The 19,289-nt window shown below is 36.8% G+C and overlaps 1 protein-coding gene across 2 annotated transcripts in view; it reads right to left on the bottom strand.

The window, feature by feature from the left end:
• Positions 1-16,352: 16,352 nt before the first annotated feature.
• COPS2 (COP9 signalosome subunit 2) overlaps positions 16,353-19,289 on the bottom strand; it is a 39,077-nt gene continuing 36,140 nt past the window's right edge. For both annotated transcript variants that reach the window (XM_012530358.4, XM_004471791.4), the window contains exon 13: positions 16,353-19,202. In XM_012530358.4, coding sequence (XP_012385812.2) covers positions 19,058-19,202 — 145 coding nt within the window. In that variant the 3' untranslated portion in view covers positions 16,353-19,057. The remainder of the gene's footprint in view (positions 19,203-19,289) is intronic.

The raw sequence follows: 19,289 nt of genomic DNA on the forward strand, positions 1-19,289 counted from the left end.
GGTGCTTTTATGAAAGAAAACAACTATCTTTGTTAGTTAATTGTTTGCCTGAGTATCAGATAGATTTTGAATTAACATATCGCCCATATTCTATTTGGATGCAACCTTGAATACACATCCTTTCTGAATATTCAAAGTCTAAAGGGCCTATATTGCTTAATTGGATTTCTAGGCATGCTTGGACACAGAATTAGATAATTTTGAATTCATGCACAGGTTATATTTATATGAACTCCCTTTTACTTTACAAGGCAGTGTTGCTGAACCGTCTCCTATTTGTGTGATCTGGACTGAATGAGGACAGAACTTCTGCAAAGGAGATTAAACAGAAAATATAAAAAACTCACCCCTATCACTGTAAATCTATAGGTCTCACTTGTATTTCCCAGTATATTCCAAAACCAGCCTACAATCTATTTCTCTGGGCTTGATCTCCCTGATAAGAAGACTATAAAAAATGAAACCCTTAAATGTATTGGTTCAAAGCCTCAGGAAAGAGAAAATTTGCTGTTATTTTTGTCCCTGGCATGAGTATTATCAACAAGTACCTGGAGGAAAATACAAAATATAAGACTCACGTGAAGGTGATTGAACTGTTTGGATAAATTTTCTCACAATGTATACTCCAGGTTTCTGACTAGTAAAATTATTAATATCTGCTCAGTTTTTTATAAACAGAAAAGCTATAATAATGGTAAGGATGGCAGACCCCAAGCTTGGCCAATGGACAGTCAGGAAACAAGAAGAGTAAGCTGGTGATTCTGCTAAAGAAAGGGGTTCTGGCAAGGGAATATTTTACCAGAGAAGGGAAAGAAACAAATAGGGACAAATGGGGATGTTCTTTTACTTGGGTTTGCTCAGCATAATGTGGAAGTTGCATTATATTGGGGAAGTGAGGCTTTAGGGAGCTGGGACTAGTTGGTGGTAGGGTTCCACACAAAGTTGAGTCAATTTGTTGAGAATTTTAAACTATTATCAGCAGTGAATATTATTCAAACCCTGTATAGTACTGTAGCAACATATTTGAAGTTATAAAATCTCTCCTCATCTTGAGTTCCTTGACAGGAGATTAAAGCATGTCGATATAATTCTACGAACTTTTTCTTCAATAGTAAAATGTTTGGTCTCTCCTATTAGGGATAAGTAGAAAAAGAAATTCCTGGGAAATGGATGGAGAGAAGAGAGATAAAGCCAAAGTTGGAGAAGAATAGAAAACTTATCAGTGTTGTCTCAGGAGAGAGAAATGAGGTGAGGTAAACTAAACCAGGCCTTAGAAATGTATCCTCGAAACTTTTACAGGTGAAGAGTTGATGGAACTCGTCATAGACCTCTGTTAAATTTTGATATATTCTGGTTTGGAGAGAACATGAATGGAACAAGGCTCAATAACAAAGTATACTGGGTAAGGACATTTGAGAAATGCTTTTTCAGTTTTAGTGAGTTGAGTGGTGCTTTAGTTTCCTGGGCTGCTCAAGCAAATACCATAAAACGGGTCAGGTTAAATAATGGATATTTGTTTGCTCATGGTTTGCGATTAGGAAAAAGTTCAACATCAAGGTGATGCTTTCTCTCCAAAGAGAGACTCTGGGCCCCTAGTTTGTCACATGGCAAGGCATATGGTGGCATCTCCTGGTCTCTCCCTTCTTTTCTGGTTTCCATTGACATTCAACTTCTGACTGCTCCCTCTGGCTTTTTTTTCTGTCTGAATTTCATTCTCCTCCAATAGGATTAAGACCCATCCTAAATGAGGTGGGCCACACCTTGAATGAAATATCCTCATCAGAAGGTCCTACTTACAATGGGTTTACATCCACAGGAATGGATTAAATTTGAGAACATGATTTTCTGGGGTACACACAGCCTCAAATTACCGTCAGTGGGTTGAGTAGAGCTTATGTGTGCTTTACTTGAGATGTGTGCATCTCAAGCATCCAAGTTACTTTTTGTCTTTGGATGTAGGAATTAACTCGAAGACATAAATTTTTAAATGCAGTACTCATGAGTAGATGGCCAGTAAAAAACAACATTGCCTGTTAGTATGCATAGTAACTGTGCAATGTAAAATGAATTTGTGTGTGTGTGAATTAAGTGTGAATGTTGTCTGGAATCTGGTCACCATAATAAAACTTTTCCAGAAACTATTTATTTCCCTTAAATTTGCTGCTTTCCCCCTATATCCTGTATTTCTGTATCTCTAGTATTTTTTTTTTTTTTTTGGAGGTGCTGGGAATTGAACCCAGGACCTCATACATGGAAAGCAGGCACTCAATCACTAAACTACACCTGCACCCTCTAATATTCTTGTTTTTTAAAAGATTTATTTATTTACTTATTTATTTCTCCCCCTCCCTCCATTGTCTGCTTTCTGTGTCAATTTGCTGTGTGTTTTTCTGTGTTTTCTTGTATTCTGATTGGGCGGCTCCGTGAACCAATCCCGGGACCTTCTGGAGTGGGAGAGAGGTGATCATTCTCTTGTACCACCTCAGCTCCCTGGTCTGCTGCATCTCTTATTATCACTCCTCTGTGTCTCTTTTAGTTGTGTCATCTTGCTGTGCCAGCTCTCTGTGTGGGCCAGCACCCCTGCATGGGAAAGCACTCCTGCATGGGGCAGCACTCTGCGTGGGCCAGCTTGCCTTCACCAGGAGGCCCTGGGTATCAAGCCCTGGGCTGCCTATATGGTAGACAGGAGCCCAATTGCTTGAGCCACATCCACTTCCCTCTAATATTCTTAATTAGCTTCTCTTGCTTTGTTGGTAATGGTTCATTTCCCAAGTAAAAAATTACTCCAATAATTTAACATTATACTACTATTGGTCTAATTTTAAGGAAAGTCAGCGGTATCCTTACAAATCTGAATGCTCCCAAAATATATTTTTTATCTCTAGGTAGATGCTAGTAACACAGCCTTAAAAATATCTTTTCAAACTATAAAAATGACTTAGAAAATATGAAAAAAGAAATTCTATAAATGAAAAATTACCTAAATTAATAACTTAATGGATGGCTTCAATAACATATTAGTGAAGGGAGAATCAAAGACATTTTAGGGCTGACCAAGATGACAGTATAAGATTCTACAGCATGCAATTTCTCCACAGAATCTTCCTTAAAACTGGGAAATACTTAAAGGGATGCAGTAACTGGATGGATGCCAAATCAATAAAACACAATTTAGAAATGGTAGAGAAGCTTGCAGCACCCTTACTGGTCCCTTTTTTTTTGCCGCCCCCCCCCCCCCCAACACACACACAGCATAGGGTGGAGCCAGCCTGTGCTCTCATTCTGGGGCCCTGGCCCAGGGAGCAGAGTAACCACTATGTGCATACTGAGGTGCCTGTGCATCAGTGTCAGTCTATCAGGTGGCAGTCTGAAATATTGAATCAGGAAACTCATCTCTGGCCTGCCCTACCAGAACTTGCCCTACACACAGAAGCAGCCTGCAAGCAGTTAAATGGCATAAGGAACAATTAAGTCAAAACTTTCCAGCTTTAAGACATACAGTTGCATTCATGAGAGTGGGTAAAGTCTATTTCTTAGGGATTGGAGGGGATATTCAGATTCCTATAAAAGGGAAATTCCTAAGGCAAAGAGCCAGCACAATCCCAGGACAAGACACAGGCATGGAAAAGATGGAGAGGACCCTGCACTTCACTTTCATCTTGGGCTGATCATTTCCCCCTCCCCTTCCCCTTCCCCTCCTTTTCCTCCTTCTAGCAAATCAATTTTATTGATACATATTAATAAACCAAAGTGTATGATCTGTGGCATTTGGTACAATCACACAATTGTGCATTCCTCATGCCAATCATTATATAGACCATTTTCATTATTTCAATAATAATAATAATAAACAAAAAACAGACAAGCAAGAAAATTCATCTCTGTCATGTAATTACCAGGACATGAACGTAAGGAACTGACAGCTCAGGGACTAAACTCCAGAGTTAAGATATTAAAATATTAAAATTCACAAAAGATTACAAGACAAAGAGTGATCTTTGGTATGATCAAAGAGATAAAGGAAAACATGGAGAAAGAACTGAAGGATGTAAGGAAAATAAGGAATGAACAACATGAGACTCTCAATAAAGAAAGAAAAAATGTAAAAGGAACCAAACAAAAATGCTGAAGTTGATGGCCACAATAACTGAAATGAAAAATTCTCTAGGGGGTATCAACAGCAGATTGGAGATGGCAGAAGAAGACTCAGTTTACCTGAAGGCAAGATAACTAAAATGATGCAGGCTGAGGAGCTGAATGAAACAAAGTGAAGAGAACTTAAGAGATTTGTGAGACACCATCAAGCATACCAATATATGTGATATGGGAGTGAAAGAAGCAAAAGGGAGAAAGGACCTGAAGGAATATTAAAAAATAGTAATGGAAGAAAACTTCCCAGTTGTAATGAAAACATGAATATACCATTCAAGAAGCCCTACAAATACCCAAACAGTATGAACTCAAAGAAAAACACACCGAAAAATAGAAGCAAACTGTCAAATTTCGAGGACAAGGAGAGAGTTCTGACAGCTGCAAGAGAAAAGCAATGTGTAATTACAAAGGATCCCAAATAAGATTGTGCTGATTTCTCATCAGAAACCATGGAGGCAAGAAGGAAGTGGGTTGAAATATTTAAGTGTTAAAAGAAAACAATTGCCAGTTAAGAATTTTTTATCTGGAAAGGCTGTCTTTCAAAAATGAGAGGGAGATGGAGACATTCCCAGATAAACAAAAGTTGAGGGAGCTTGTCATGACTAGACCCATACTACAAGAAATGTTAAAGGGAATTCTACAGATAGAAAAAAGCACTACACAGTGGATCAAAGTGGCACAAAGAAAGACCCCAAGTAATGGTAACTATATGGGTAATCATAAGTGCCAGTACTATTATATTTTTTTGGTGTGTAACTCCACCTGTTATTTCTTGCAGGTTATAAAATGCAAATGTATAAAAGTAATGATAAAGGTATGGTTTGGATATATAATGAATAAAGATATAATTTATAACAAAAAATAGATGGGGGACAGAGATATAGGAACAGTATTTGTGCATATTACTGAAGTTAAATTATCAAATCAAACATGATTGTTATGGATTTAAGATGTTAAATTTAAGCCCATTGGTAATAACAAAGAAAATATCTGAAAAATATTTACATAGGGAAATGAGAAGGGACTCAAAATTGTACACAACAAAAAATAAAAAATAGGCATAAATGGAAGAATTGAGGGACAAAAAAAGTATAAAATTTAAAAGACCAAATAACAAAATGGCAGAAGAAAGCCCTGCATTATCAATACATATTTTATATGTAAATGGATTAACTCTGCCTTTACAGGTAGAAATTGGCAGAATGGATGAAAAAAGCATGACCCAAAAATATGCTATTTACAAGTAGCTCACCTTACATTCAAAGTCATAAGAAGATTGAAAGTGAAAGTATGGGAAAAACATACCATGCAAATTGTAGCCAAGAGAGAGCTGGGGTAGCTATACTAATATCAGATTAATTTGACTTTAAGTAAAAAACTGATAAAAGGGACGAAAAAGGTCAGTATATACTGATAAAGATCTATTCAGCAAGAAGACATAACAAATATAAATATATATGCAACTAATGGCAGAGCCCAAAAATACATAAAGCAAATACTGACAAATTTGAAGGAAGAAATAGCAGTTCTACATTAATAGAAGCTTCAAGATAATTTTCAATAATAGATAGGCAGACTTCTGAGAATATGGCATATTAGAGAGACATAGGCCTCACTTCTCTCCCAGAAAAATAGAGAACAGGCAGAAATGGCCTGGGGAAAAATGTTCTCAAATTAAGGACACCAGGGGAAGGCTGGACACCACCCAGAAGAGAAAGGGGGACAGGAAAAGAATCTCGGTGGCAAAACTTGAGTTACAGCTGCAGCTGCACCTGCTGGTGCCCTTCCACACACCCTATGAAAAGACAGTTTTGAGTCCTCTGGTCTCTGGCTGGCAGCTGTGGACAGAGGGAGCCACAGGGATTTGCCTCCCCAGGGAATGGGAGAGATAGGGACACAGCCTAAGGCTCATTCAGGTTTTGACAAACAAGTTTGGTCTGCTGTGTCTCACAAGCACTTTTAGGCTGCATAGGGCCATGCCATTGTTTGCCTTGGTAGTCGCAGCTGGACTAAAGAGATCTGATGCTCCCTACTGACCAAGACTGGTTGTCTAGGATGCAGAGGGGAATGGAATTATTTCCTACCCATGAAAAGGGAGGGGGCTGCCTGAAAAGGTTGGAAAACAGCCTCTGAGAAAGTTTGAATTGCCAGGCTCTGCATATCATCCAGGCAGGATCGTCTGCCACATTATTGCAGTCCGTGTTGCAGCTAACGCAATGTGACTAGCCTTTGAACTCAGAGAGCTGCCACACTGCCCCATCTGCTGGTGGAACAAGGAAGTGCACACGTGGTAATTAAAAGTAAATAAGGGGAAGCTGATGTGGCTCAAGAGATTGAGCTCCCACCTACTACATGGGAGGTCCCAGTTTGGTTCCTAATGCCCCCTGGAGAAGATGAACAAGACAGTGAGCTGGCATGATAGGTAGGCGTGCTAAGTTAATGCAACAAGATGATACAACAAGGAGACAAAAAGAGGAAAGACAATGAGAGACACAACAAAGAAGGGAGCTGAAGTGGTTCAAGTGATTGAGTACCTTTCTCCCATATGGGAGGTCCCAGGTTTGGTTCTCGGTGCCTCCTAAAGATAAGACAAGCACACAGCAAATAGACACAGAGAGCAGACAGAGTGAAAACAATGGGGGGGGGCATAAATAAAAATAAATCTTAAAAAAAAAATAAAAGTAAATAAGTGAGTCTTTTCCTGGTCTTTAAAGCCTCCCTTGGAAGCGGTTCTGCAACCCATTACTGGGTCCATGGCCCAGATTTGAGCAATTAACAGGGACAGTCATACAGACTAGGACAGGTTAAATCAAGAATCAAAGAATGGCAATAACACACAGCTTCCTGCTACTAAATCCCTGTGCAAGAGAGAAATTGAGCATTTGAGTAAACTCACCATCATAATCAGACACCTAGATATCAGCAAAAAACTATAAGCCATACTAAGAAAATGAAAGAAATGGCCCAAGCAAAGGACTATATCAAAGGCCCAGATGAGACCCATAATTTGGGATAACTAATTAAAGAGGTTTATACAAATCTCCAAAATCCAAGTTTAAGGTAATATGGCTAAGGGAAGCAGACTTGGCCCAATGGATAGGGCGTCTGCCTACCATATGGGAAGTCTGCGGTTCAAACCCCGGGCCTCCTTGACCCGTGTGGAGCTGGCCCATGCACAGTGCTGATGTGTGCAAGGAGTGTCTCCCGTGTAGGGGAGCCCCATGTGCAAGGAGTGTGCCCCATAAGGAGAGCCGCCCAGCGCGAAAGAAAGTGCAGCCTGCCCAAGAATGGCACCGCACACACGGAGAGCTCACACAAGATGATGCAACAAAAAGAAACAGATTCCTGGTGCCACTGATAAGGATAGAAGCGGTAACAGAAGAAGACACAGCAAATGGATAAAGAGGGCAGACAACTGGGTGGGGGTGGGGGGGTGGGAAGGGGAGAGAAATTTAAAAAAATATGGCTAAGATATAAAGGACTGGGAAGTGGATTTGGCTCAACAGATAGAGGGTCCACCTAACACATGGGAGGTCCAGGGTTCATACCCCAGGGCCTCCTGACCCATGTGATGAGCTGGCCCACTTGCAGTGCTGATGAGCGCAAGGAGTGCCCTGCCACGTGGGGGTGTCCCCCACACAGAGGAGCCACATGCGCAAGGAATGGTCCCCGTAAGGAGAGCCACCCTGAGTGAAGGAAGTGTAGCCCGCCCAGATGTGGCGACGCACACACAGAGAGCTGACGTGGCAAGATGACGCAACCAAAAGAGAGACAGATTCCCCGTGCCACTGACAAGAATCCAAGCGGACACAGAACAACACAGCAAATGGACACAGAGAGCAGATAATGGGGTGGGGAGAGAGAAATAAATAAAAAAATAAATCTTTAAAAAAAGAGAGATAAAGGACAAGACACTGGGTAGGCACAAGGAAGAACTTGAAAACCTGAATAGAAAAATAATAGAGTTTATGAGAATGAAAGACAAGATAGGTAAGATCAGGGAAGCTCAAGCAGCTGGGTGCCCACCTAACACATTGGAACTGGGTTTGGTTCCCGATACTTCTAAAGAAGACAAGCAAGACAGTGACCTGATGTGACAGGCTGGCACAGTGGGCTGATGCAATGAGATGATGCAACAAAGAGACACAGGGAAAAAACACAATTAGAGACCCAATAAGCAGGGAGCAGAGGTGGCTCAAGTGATTGGGTGCCTCTCTTCCTACATGGGAGGTCCTGGGTTTGGTTCCCAGTGCCTCCTAAAAAAAGATGAACAGAGAGCAGACAGCAAGCACAAACAATGGCAGCGGGGGGAAGGGGGAAGGGATAAAATAAATCTTAGAAAACAAAATGAAACACAAGAGAGAGTGGATGTGGCTCAAGTGGTTGAACACATACCTCCCACACTGGAGGTCCTAACAAGCAACGAGAAAAATAAATGAGAAAACCAACTCAAGAAAGCCTATGTGTCTCAGTAGTGGTACACTGGCTTCCCACATGCAAGGTCGTGGGTTCAATCTCCAGCCCCTGGTACTTCAAAAAAAAACAGCACAATCAAAATGATAGAAGAAAGACTAAGGGATACAGAAGACAGAACAGCTGAAATTGGAGAGAGAGAAAGAATGGAAAAAATTGAGCAGAGACTCAGAGAGTTGAATGATAACATGAAACACAACACACATGGCATGAGTTCCAGAAGAAGAGAAGGGAAAAGGGGCAGAAAGAGCATTGAGGAAATAATGGCTGAAAATTTCCCAACTATCATGAAAGTAATGAAATGACATGTCCAAGAAGCTCAGCATACTCCAATCAGAATAAACCCAAACAGACCTACTCCAAGACATATACTATTCAGAATATCAAATGTCAAAGATAAAGAGGAAATTCTGAGAGCAGCAAGGGAGAAGCAAACCATCACATACAAGAATCACTCAGTAAGACTTAGTGCAGATTTCTCACCAGAAACCATGGAAGTGAAAAAGCAGCAGTATGATATAATTAGGATACTGAAAGAGAATAACTGCCAGCTGAGAATTCTTTATTCAGCAAAATTGTCCTTCAAGTATGAAGATGAGCATTAGATATTTAAAAATAAACAGAAACTAAGAGAGTTCATAAAAAAGAATCTGCCTTTGCAGAACTATTAATGGGAGGCTTACAGCCCAAAAGAAAAAGACAGGAGAGAGAGGCTTGGAGAAGAGCGTAGAAGGCAAGACTGGCAGAAAGGATAACTAAATGAGTAAGAAGACAGATGAAAATAAGATATGATATATGAAGTTTGAGTAAAATGGTGGAAGAAAATAATATGTTTACAGTAATATCATTGAATGTGAATGGATTGAACTTCCCAATCAAAAGACATAGGCTTACAGAAAGAATAACAAAATCATTAGCCATCCATATGCTGCCTAAAAGAGACACATCTTAGACCCAGGGATAAAAATTGGCTGAAAGTGAAAGGTTGGAAAATGATACTCCCAGGAAACAGAAACTAAAGAGCAGAGGTAGCTATACTAACATTGGACCATGTTTACATGTAAAAAAGTTATGAGATACAGAAAGTCATTATATATTAATAAAATGGACAATCCACCAGGAAAAAATAAGTCATAAATATCTACGCAACTAAGCAGGGTGCCCTAAAATACATGAGGCAAACTGGCAAAACTGAAGGGAGAACATCCCAGGGGCCTCAGGATGGAGGAATAAAATACGGATTAGAGTTGACTTACTGGTATTCTACTATAGAATTATTGTGACTCTAGGAATGGAAGAAACTGTATCATTGATGTGGAGACAGTGGCTACAGGAGTTGCTGAGGGCAGGGAAAGGGAAGAAGAAGTGTGATATGGGGGCATTTTCGGGACTTGGAAGTTGTCCTGAATGATATTGCAGGGACATATGCAAGACACGATATATCCTGCCATAACCCACTGAATGGACTGGGAGAGAGTATAAACTACAATGTAAACCATAATCCATGCTGTGTAGCAGTGCTCCAAAATATATTCATCAAATGCAATGAATCTGCTACACACACAGAAAAACAACAACAAACAAACAAAAAACTGAAGGGAGAAAAAGACATCTCTATTTGGCAACTTCAATACACCACTTACAGCATTAGATAGAATGAGACGGATCAACAAGGAAACGAAGAACATGAACTATATGATAACTTAGCTAGACCTAACAGACATATACAGAACATTGCATTCCAAATCAGCAGGTTATACATTCTTCTCAAATGCTCATTGATCTTTTTCCAGGATAGACCATGTTGTGTAACAAGGCAGTTCTCAATAAATATAAAATGATTGAAATCATACAAAGCACTTTCTCACATCATAATAGAATAAAACTGGAAATCAATAGGTAGGAAAGGGGAAAATTAGCAAATGTGTGAAGGCTGAACAATATACTCCTAAACAGTCAGTGGACCAAAGAAGAAATTGTAACAGAAATTAGCGAATATATTGAGAGGAATGAAATCTAGGATGCTACTTATAAAAAGTTATGGGGGGAGCAAATGTGGCTCAAGCAGTTGAATGCATGCTTCTCATATGGGAGGCCCCAGGTTCAGCCGCCGGTGCCTCCTGAAAACAAAACAAAAAAACAACAAGCAAACGAACAAACCAACTCAGGGGAGCTGATGTGGCTCAGTGGTTGAGCACTGGCTTCCACATACAAGGTCCAGGGTTCAATCCCCAGCCCCAGGACCTCAAAAACAAAAACAGCAGCAAAAAAAATTATGGGATGCTTATAGCCCTATGCCTATATTGAAAAAGAAGAAAGGCCTAAAATAAAAAATCTGACCAAACAACTAGAGGAACTAGAATAAGAATGGCAAACCAATTCCAAAGGAAGTAGAAGAAATAATAAAGATTAGAACAGAAATAAATGAGATTGAGAACAACAAAACAGAGAAAACAACAAAACCAAAAGCTTGTTCTTTGAGAAGATCAATAAAACTGACAAACACTTAGCTAGATTAACAAAATTAAACAAGAGAGACGCAAATAAATAAAATCAGAAATGAAAGGGGGGAAGTTATGACTGATCCCACAGAAATAAAAACGACCATAAGAGGATATTATGAGAAACTGTATGCCAACAAACTAGACAACCTAGATGAAATGGAACAATTCCTAGAAATGCACAAACCACCCTCACTGACTGTACAAGAAATACAAGAACTCAACAAACCATTCACATCTTAAAAGATTGAAATGGTCACGAAAAATCTCCCAACAAAGAAAAATCCAGGACCAGATGGCTTCACAGGTGAATTCTACAAAGCATTGTGAGAATAATGAACACCAATCCTGTTTAAACTCTTCCAAAAAGCTGAAGAAGAGGGAAGATTATCTGACACATTTTATGAAGCCAACATCACCCTAATGCCAAAACCCAATAAAGATACAAGAAAAGAAAATTATAGGCCAAATTCTTTAATGAACATAGATGCAAAAATTCTCAAAACAAACAAACAAAACCCTTGCAAATAGAATCAAACAGCATATCAAATGAGTTATACATCATGACCAAGTGGAATTTATTCCTGGTATGCAAGGGTGGTTCAACACAAGAAAATCAATAACATATTATACCACATTAACAAACTGAAGGCAAAAACCCATATGATCATCTCAATCAGTGCGGAAAAGGCATTTGACAAAATCCAGCATCCTTCTTGATAAAAACACTTTGAAAAATAGGAAGAGAAGGAAAATTCCCCAGTATGATCAATATGATAAAGGGCACATATGAAAACCCTCAGCCAACATAATACTCAATGGGGAAAGATGGAAAGCTTCCTCTCTAAGATCAGGAACAAGACAAGGATGTCCACTGTCACCATTGTTATTCAACACTGTGTTAGAAGTTCTAGCTAGAGTAATTAGACAAGAAAAAAAAAAAAAAGGAATAGGAAAAGAGGAAGTAAAACTCTCACTATTCACAAATGACATGACCCTATATTTAGAAAATTCTGAAACATCTATAAGAAAGCTACTTGAACTGATAAATGAGTTCATTAAAGTGGCAGGATACAAGGATCAACACACAAAAATCAGTAATGTTTCTGTACACTAGCATTGAACAATTTGTGGAGGAAATCAGGAGGAAAATTCCATTTATAATACCAGCAAAAAGACTCAAATACTTAGGAATCAATTTAACCAAAGATGTCCAGGACCTATATTTAGAAAACTACAAAACAATACTAAAAGAAATCAAGGAAGACCTCAACAAATGGAAAGACATTCTGTGTTCATGGATTGGAAGAATAGATATTGTTAAGATGTCAATCTTATATAAACTGATTTATAGATTCAATGCAATACTAATCAAAATTCCAACAGCCTACTCTACAGAAATAGAAAAGGCGATTACCAAATTCATTTGGAAGGGAAAGTGCACCCAAGTAGCCAAAAGCATCGTAAAAAAGAAGACTGCTATGGGAGGAATTTCACTGCCTGACCTTGAAACATTATGAAGCTATGGTGGTCAAAACAGCATGGTACTGGCATAAAGACAAACACATCCATTAGTGGAAGAGATCTGAGAGTCCAGAAATAAAGCCTTACTCTATGGCCAACTGGTTTTTGACAAACCTACCAAATCCATTTTAACTGGGACAAAACAGTCTATTCAACAAACGGTGCAAATCTGTTACAAATTATCTGCTTCTCTTTGAAAACAGGGACAATTTGTTCCATATTGCATACTTCACCCTTAGAACGGTTGCACGTGATTGACACTCAACAATTATCTATTCATTAAACAGATGAAGGGTTTAGAGAAAGGGCACTAGTATACTAGTTCTTTCGGATTTCTTCCCTAATGGCCTCTTGGAGAAGACAATCAGAAAGCAGAGTAACCAAGTTCTAAAAACTGGCCCTATCCTACCCAAAAAAGTAAGGCTTAGATCCTATATTCACTCACAATATAATTCACTTTAAACATGTCCTGAGATAGGTCATCTTTCTTTAGTTGAAGCCCGCTAACCTACAGAGGATCAATTATAACACAAAACTTAGTATTAGGTTTCTAGGGAGAAAATAATAAATTTTCAGCCATTACTCTAAAATTAAAAGAGGTAGGAACATAAAATGATTACGTACATACAACAAAAACGCACATCAAGGTGTTAGAGGTATATTGCCTACATAGTTACTTGCTGGGCTAATGCTATCAATATACCACCCACCACCACTGCTTGAAATATAGCTGAAAAAGAATGTAGCTAATCTGTATTACTCTTCCCCTTCTCTCACAATTTGGAATGCCAAAAGATTTTCAATATGTAAAGAAAGGACACTAGTTTTAGATATTTATATTGGAACCTTGGTTCCACGGCTATCAGTCTGAAAGTTCTTTCTTTCAAAAGCTTATCATTGCATTATCATTGTTGAGATAAGGGTTGGCCCATTTCACTGTGTTGAAGGTTACACCAGAAAACATTATCTTATCTTTGAATTTATAATAAATTCACAAGTGATTTCTTAGATGTCGCAACCCTTACATGGTTCACTTTAAAGCACCATAATAAGGACTTAAGAGAATACATTTCTTCCTCCACTCTTTTCTTTGGCTTAATTTCAATGTTTAATTGAATGTTTAATGAAAATTCAATGCTTAATTTTATACTGAAAGAATCCCTAAGAGAAATTAGTTTGTGACATGAGCTGTTCTAGGACAGATAAACAGCATTCAGGTCAGGTCTACTCCACAGATGTTTCAGAGCAAAATGAGATAATCTTACAAGTGGAGAATGCTTAAACTCTGGTATTTCAGTCCAAAGGAACAAGATTTTCAGTACCATTTTCTGAGAAACATTCTTAAAACACTTAAAAATAATCTTACATAAGTATACATTATTGAATGACCTGAACGTGCATAAAAATTGCACTGTTTTGATGCCATTGTGGTCATTATTTAGACAGTACGTTTTTCTTAAAAGGTAGATGTTAATTTTCATTACCATAAAGAACCTGTACTTTGAGATGAGTCAGAAATTTTGGGGGTACCTAACACTTCTAGCATCTTGTGACTCATTCTGCACATACTAGTCAATTCTTCAGTATTAACCTGTGGGACTTCCAATTCTAGGTAGACATCCTCTGATATACTCCTAGACACCTACTTTCTACCACCTGTTTAGTGTGAGCTTGCTCAAGGAATTTGTAAGTTTTAATAACACCTTAAGCAAAACAATTTGAGAAAACTCATAATGGAACCAATTATAACACATGGCAAAATAAAAAATTTGCATTATCCATTATTGTTTCATTCTGTTTAAAATATAACGAAAATTTATTTTAATTATCCCTAACACCCTTTTTAAAATAGATGCATAAAATAGATGCGGTATTGTTGTAGTTCAGTAGGAGGGTATAGGTGAACATTGTAACAATAATTGGATATTCAATACTCAGCACTATTATGCTAATAATACAATAAAATTAAGTGTGACAAAACTTGACAACTTCATGAAATGATTAAAACTGCTAGAAGTTGTTTTTCTAATTGCCGAATTCACATAAACTCACTAACCAGTTCAATTACATGGTTAGAGTTTTAAGTTGGGGAGTGAATTTTGTGCTCCTGTAAGTATGCTCATTCACATATACATAAACACATATGCCCACAAAAATAGCCCTGGCTGGCCAGTTAGATGGAAATCCTGACCAAAGGTTAAAATTTTTGCCAAGATGAAACCAAGTTGATTCACAAATATTAAGATAATATATATAAGAAATATTTTCTTGACTGCTACAGGGTTTTAAGGTAGAGCTGACATCTACCTTTGATGTCAAAAGAGTTGATGGCATAAGACTGATTTTTAACTATTCCAGGTTTTTAGGTAATACATGACACTAAAAAAGCAAAAATTCAGAGAACCACATACTGGTTTCCTCTGGGATATTACCTGAATTAAACAAACGTATTCATCATTCAAAAGTAAGTGATACTGAATTTTACTTTTGAGAAATATTTAGAACCAATGATTGACAGTTGAATATAGTTTTGTCTTTAGCGTAATAAAACATAAATCCTCCAAATGGCATTAAAATTCTAACTTAATTAGTGCTTTCCCAGAAATTACAAAATGTATATCCTTTCAAATCTCACTTAATGATTCAAAGAGTAAATAAAATTTGGAACCACTGGTAAACCTAAGTCATCAATGACACACACTGTACCTAGAAGAAACATGGTAAAATTTAGCGTTGAATAAGGAGAAACTCTGATACGCTTACATTAAAGTTCTTACAAATTTCTACTTAAAATGGACCAAAGCAAATATATAATGCCAAATGAAAAAAAAGCAAAGATAGACAACAAATAAAAACAATAAAACCTCCAAATAAAAGAAAAAAAAGTTGGAAATGTTTTATTATGGTAACACAAATGAAAACCAAAGGCCTTGAACCTTCAAGGTCTGAGATCTGACACCTGGTCCCTTGTTCTAAGTACCTGGATGGTGTTCTTTAACACTGAAACAAAAATACTTAAAAGTCAATTCTTCATTTCATTATCTATCTTAATTGAAAATGATGTTTATTTCCTTAGAAATGCTATATATTTTTATAGTAAAAAATTCCTTATAAAGAATATAACTCCCAGCTTATTAGTTTTATATGTGCTTTACTTTAAAAACCTGAACCATATGAAAACTTCCCAGGTTTATTTAAAACAGCAACTAAAATCATGATGATCATCATCAATATCATAACCCTTGGTTGTGAGGTATCTTTGAGACTCTTAAAGAAGTTAAGAGCAATCTATAGGCAAATACCCTTTTACCTTATGGACCAATCTGACTTGTTCTATATCAACATAAGCTGCTTCATATGCTGATTAGACTTTCCCCTACCTCAAAGTAGTATACTTACCTGTGTTTATTGAAGAATTGTAAAGACTACTGATTGAAAGAGTTTTTTTTTTTTTTTTTTAATTTCTACCATTGTGGTCATTTTATGTATCAAGAATAGCAGTTTTTCCACTCTGGGACAAAATTCTCTTATCATAAGGTAATAAGCAGTACTAAATATATCACCCATAGTGTGGCTCATTTAAAGTAGGCTTCACTTCACACTTATAATTGTGAAATCAAATGCCCAGTAGTCTTGAAAATCTAACAACCTTCTTGATTCTTAGCTAGAAGGGGCAATGGAATGAAAGGAATAGTACATACATACTAAAAAAAAAAGGATGTTTAATCAACAACTTTAAATTAAAGTAAGAATAAGAATGAGTAATGGAAACTCAGCACTTATAGTAGACTATCATGAATCTGTGGCTGTCAAAGCTTGCCATGGAGTGAGTTTAACCAGGCTTAGGAGTAAAAAGAAAAACAAGATGAATACATCACAATATGATGTCAATTATCTGTATAGTTTCCACAAATGAGGAAAAAAATTTAATCAATAGATAAATGGTAGGAATTTGATGAATTTTTTACTTCTCTTAAATTCAGTTATATTTTGATAAGAAATTTCTAAATCACATCTCACAAATGGTTGCACAAAAATACAGAGAAATGTCTAAAGGGTAAAAAATATTAAACTGTTTAAGTTAGTCAGACTATTACGTGTATCAAAAGTTTGTGCTCTAAGACAAGTGACTTAAAAATGAACAAACTTGTATGGGGGAGGATTATAGAAAACAAAACCTATGTTGATACATTTACAATTACATGAAAATTAAAGATTATGGTATAGCTTTGAATAGTAATATATATTTAGCCCAGTTTTCCTAAGAATAACAAGTGCATTCTTTGTCTCTAGAAATTGGGAGATGCATTATTGCACACAGATATGATATCACAGGAAAACCAAACATTTTAAGAGGTGGAGAGTATTTTAAGAGTTAAATCACATCATTCAAATCTTTTGAAATCTAATTCCATCAAGTCAGTTATGCAGAGTTTTAGCTATCCATAGTTATCACATGCATACATATTCTAATACAGGCACAGATACTTGTCATTTTTATTTGGGTAACAAAGGGCCTCCAAATTATACTGAAAAATAAACCCTAATATGATTCCTGTAAAAAAAATTAGCACAATTTTCACAAATGATTTATGTAAAAGAGAAGAAAATACACGTAATTTTTATAATATCTTAAATTTTTTTATTCCCTACCAAAGACATAAATTTTGTCTTTCGTTTTCTTTCAGTCTTCTACAATTTCCAACTTGTACCTGTAGTTAATACTGCTTTAATCTGCTAAAGACATTAACTGATTGCTTTCCTAAATCTATGGATTATATAGTTTAATATAAATATATATCACATATTTTTGTAAAATTTTGACAAAACCGAAAAAGCATGCCTTGTTTTAAGTCCATGCTCCTTCCACTACTTATAAAATCTGATTTAATGATCAAAAATTCTTGGTTGTCACTCTTCGGTTACAACAGTTTCCTCCTGAACTACCACTCAATTTTTACATAATAACGCGCAATTAAAAAAAACAAAAAAATTATCTTAATCTTAGTTCTTTTTTGACGCTATAAAATAATGTGAACTTTTGAAAAATGAAACGAATACATCCAAAACTCAATACATTCAAATGAGCTGAGTTTCCTTTAAGGTGACAGTCACCTTGGAAGGCCACAGTTCATTTTTCTATGCTGCCATTGCTCAAAATATCTTTAAAACTCTTCTGGGATTGCCTTCAAAATCAGCTGTTTGCTTTCTTATTGCCTCAAAGATAGACCTAATTTTTGGAAATTGTCAAAAGTTATTTGGTGCCAAATAATGGTTAAGGTCATTCAAGGTTGTTATATATATATATATTTTTAAACAGACAATGTGTACTCATATAGTTAACAGTGTGTGAGACAAATTAGCTCTGAATGCAATTCTAAAAGAGCCAAACCTAAGAGGTTTTGGGCAATGGTAGATTGCTGGAATTAGGAAATAACCTTCCAGCATAATCACTATGGGTAACATTCATTTAGCTGTCTATGTTCTGACATATTTGTTTAAAGTGAACACTCTGATAGTGAAAATTTATTCCTTTAAAAAGGAATATCATTCTTAAAAAAAAAGAATTTTATTCCTTTATAGCATCACTGTCAAAGTCAGTACTATACAAGTGTTCTGTTAGAAATTAGTTCTCCCTACTTTATTAATAAAGACTACTTTCAAAAACCTGAAAGCAAATCCAACTTATTTACCCTCAGATTTTTTAAAATCATTAACAGAAGATAAAATAATCTGAAATTTCTAAGGTACTAAAAAACAAAGCAAAAACCCCAAATATAATAAAAACACATCAAGAACCAAACTACAATTTCTGAGCTGCACTGTTTATTTTGCTGCTTGAAACCTAAGTGACAGTATGCCACTATAATTATGGGGTTTCATCTAAACCTTTACTACACTGCAGGTACAGAAATATACGGACACATTTTTGGAGAATTGACATTTTGCAAAATGCAGCAAACATTTTAGTTTATACATGAGAAAAAGGAAGTGTTCAAAAGGGTATGCATTTCAAGTTATTGCAGGTTATTTGTGAGAGAATTTCTGCAGGTAAAACACGTTTAAATTTAACCAACAGTAGCGTGTCAGTGTATTTAAAATCATGACAAAAATCTTCTCTCTGGTCATGTTGCCCATGACAAATTACTATGATGCTGTATGTTTAGGGCAAGATGTCAATACAGCATAAATCCCATGGCATTTTGGTTTTCTTCTGGAGATTAAAGCTGTTTTTCTTGGGATAAATGCAGCAGCAAAACACAAACCAGTTGATCAAAAAAGCACTTCTGCCATAACTCCAATAATTTTCAGGACACATCAACCGACAGTAGTTTTGCCATTCCCAGTTCTTTTAAGGATTACATCTCTGCACTGTTGCCTTAAGTATGTCTGTAAAAGCTTTTCTGTTAAGCCAGTTTACTGACTACAGCCTGGTTGAGAGAATTTAGTTGGTTGGTCCATTTATCTAGTGCAGTATATCGTGCACCACCCCTCTTCTGATGATCCAGTTCGAGGAGTTGGTTGACTTGATCAATTCGGCCATGAATAGTGCTGGAAAAAATAAAAGAAGATGTGTCTACAAACCACCTTCACTAAGCTAATTTTCTATACTATTTCATAAAATATTCATAATATCAA

Source organism: Dasypus novemcinctus, chromosome 3 (assembly GCF_030445035.2).
Source record: "Dasypus novemcinctus isolate mDasNov1 chromosome 3, mDasNov1.1.hap2, whole genome shotgun sequence".
NCBI classification, from domain to species: Eukaryota; Metazoa; Chordata; class Mammalia; order Cingulata; family Dasypodidae; genus Dasypus; species Dasypus novemcinctus.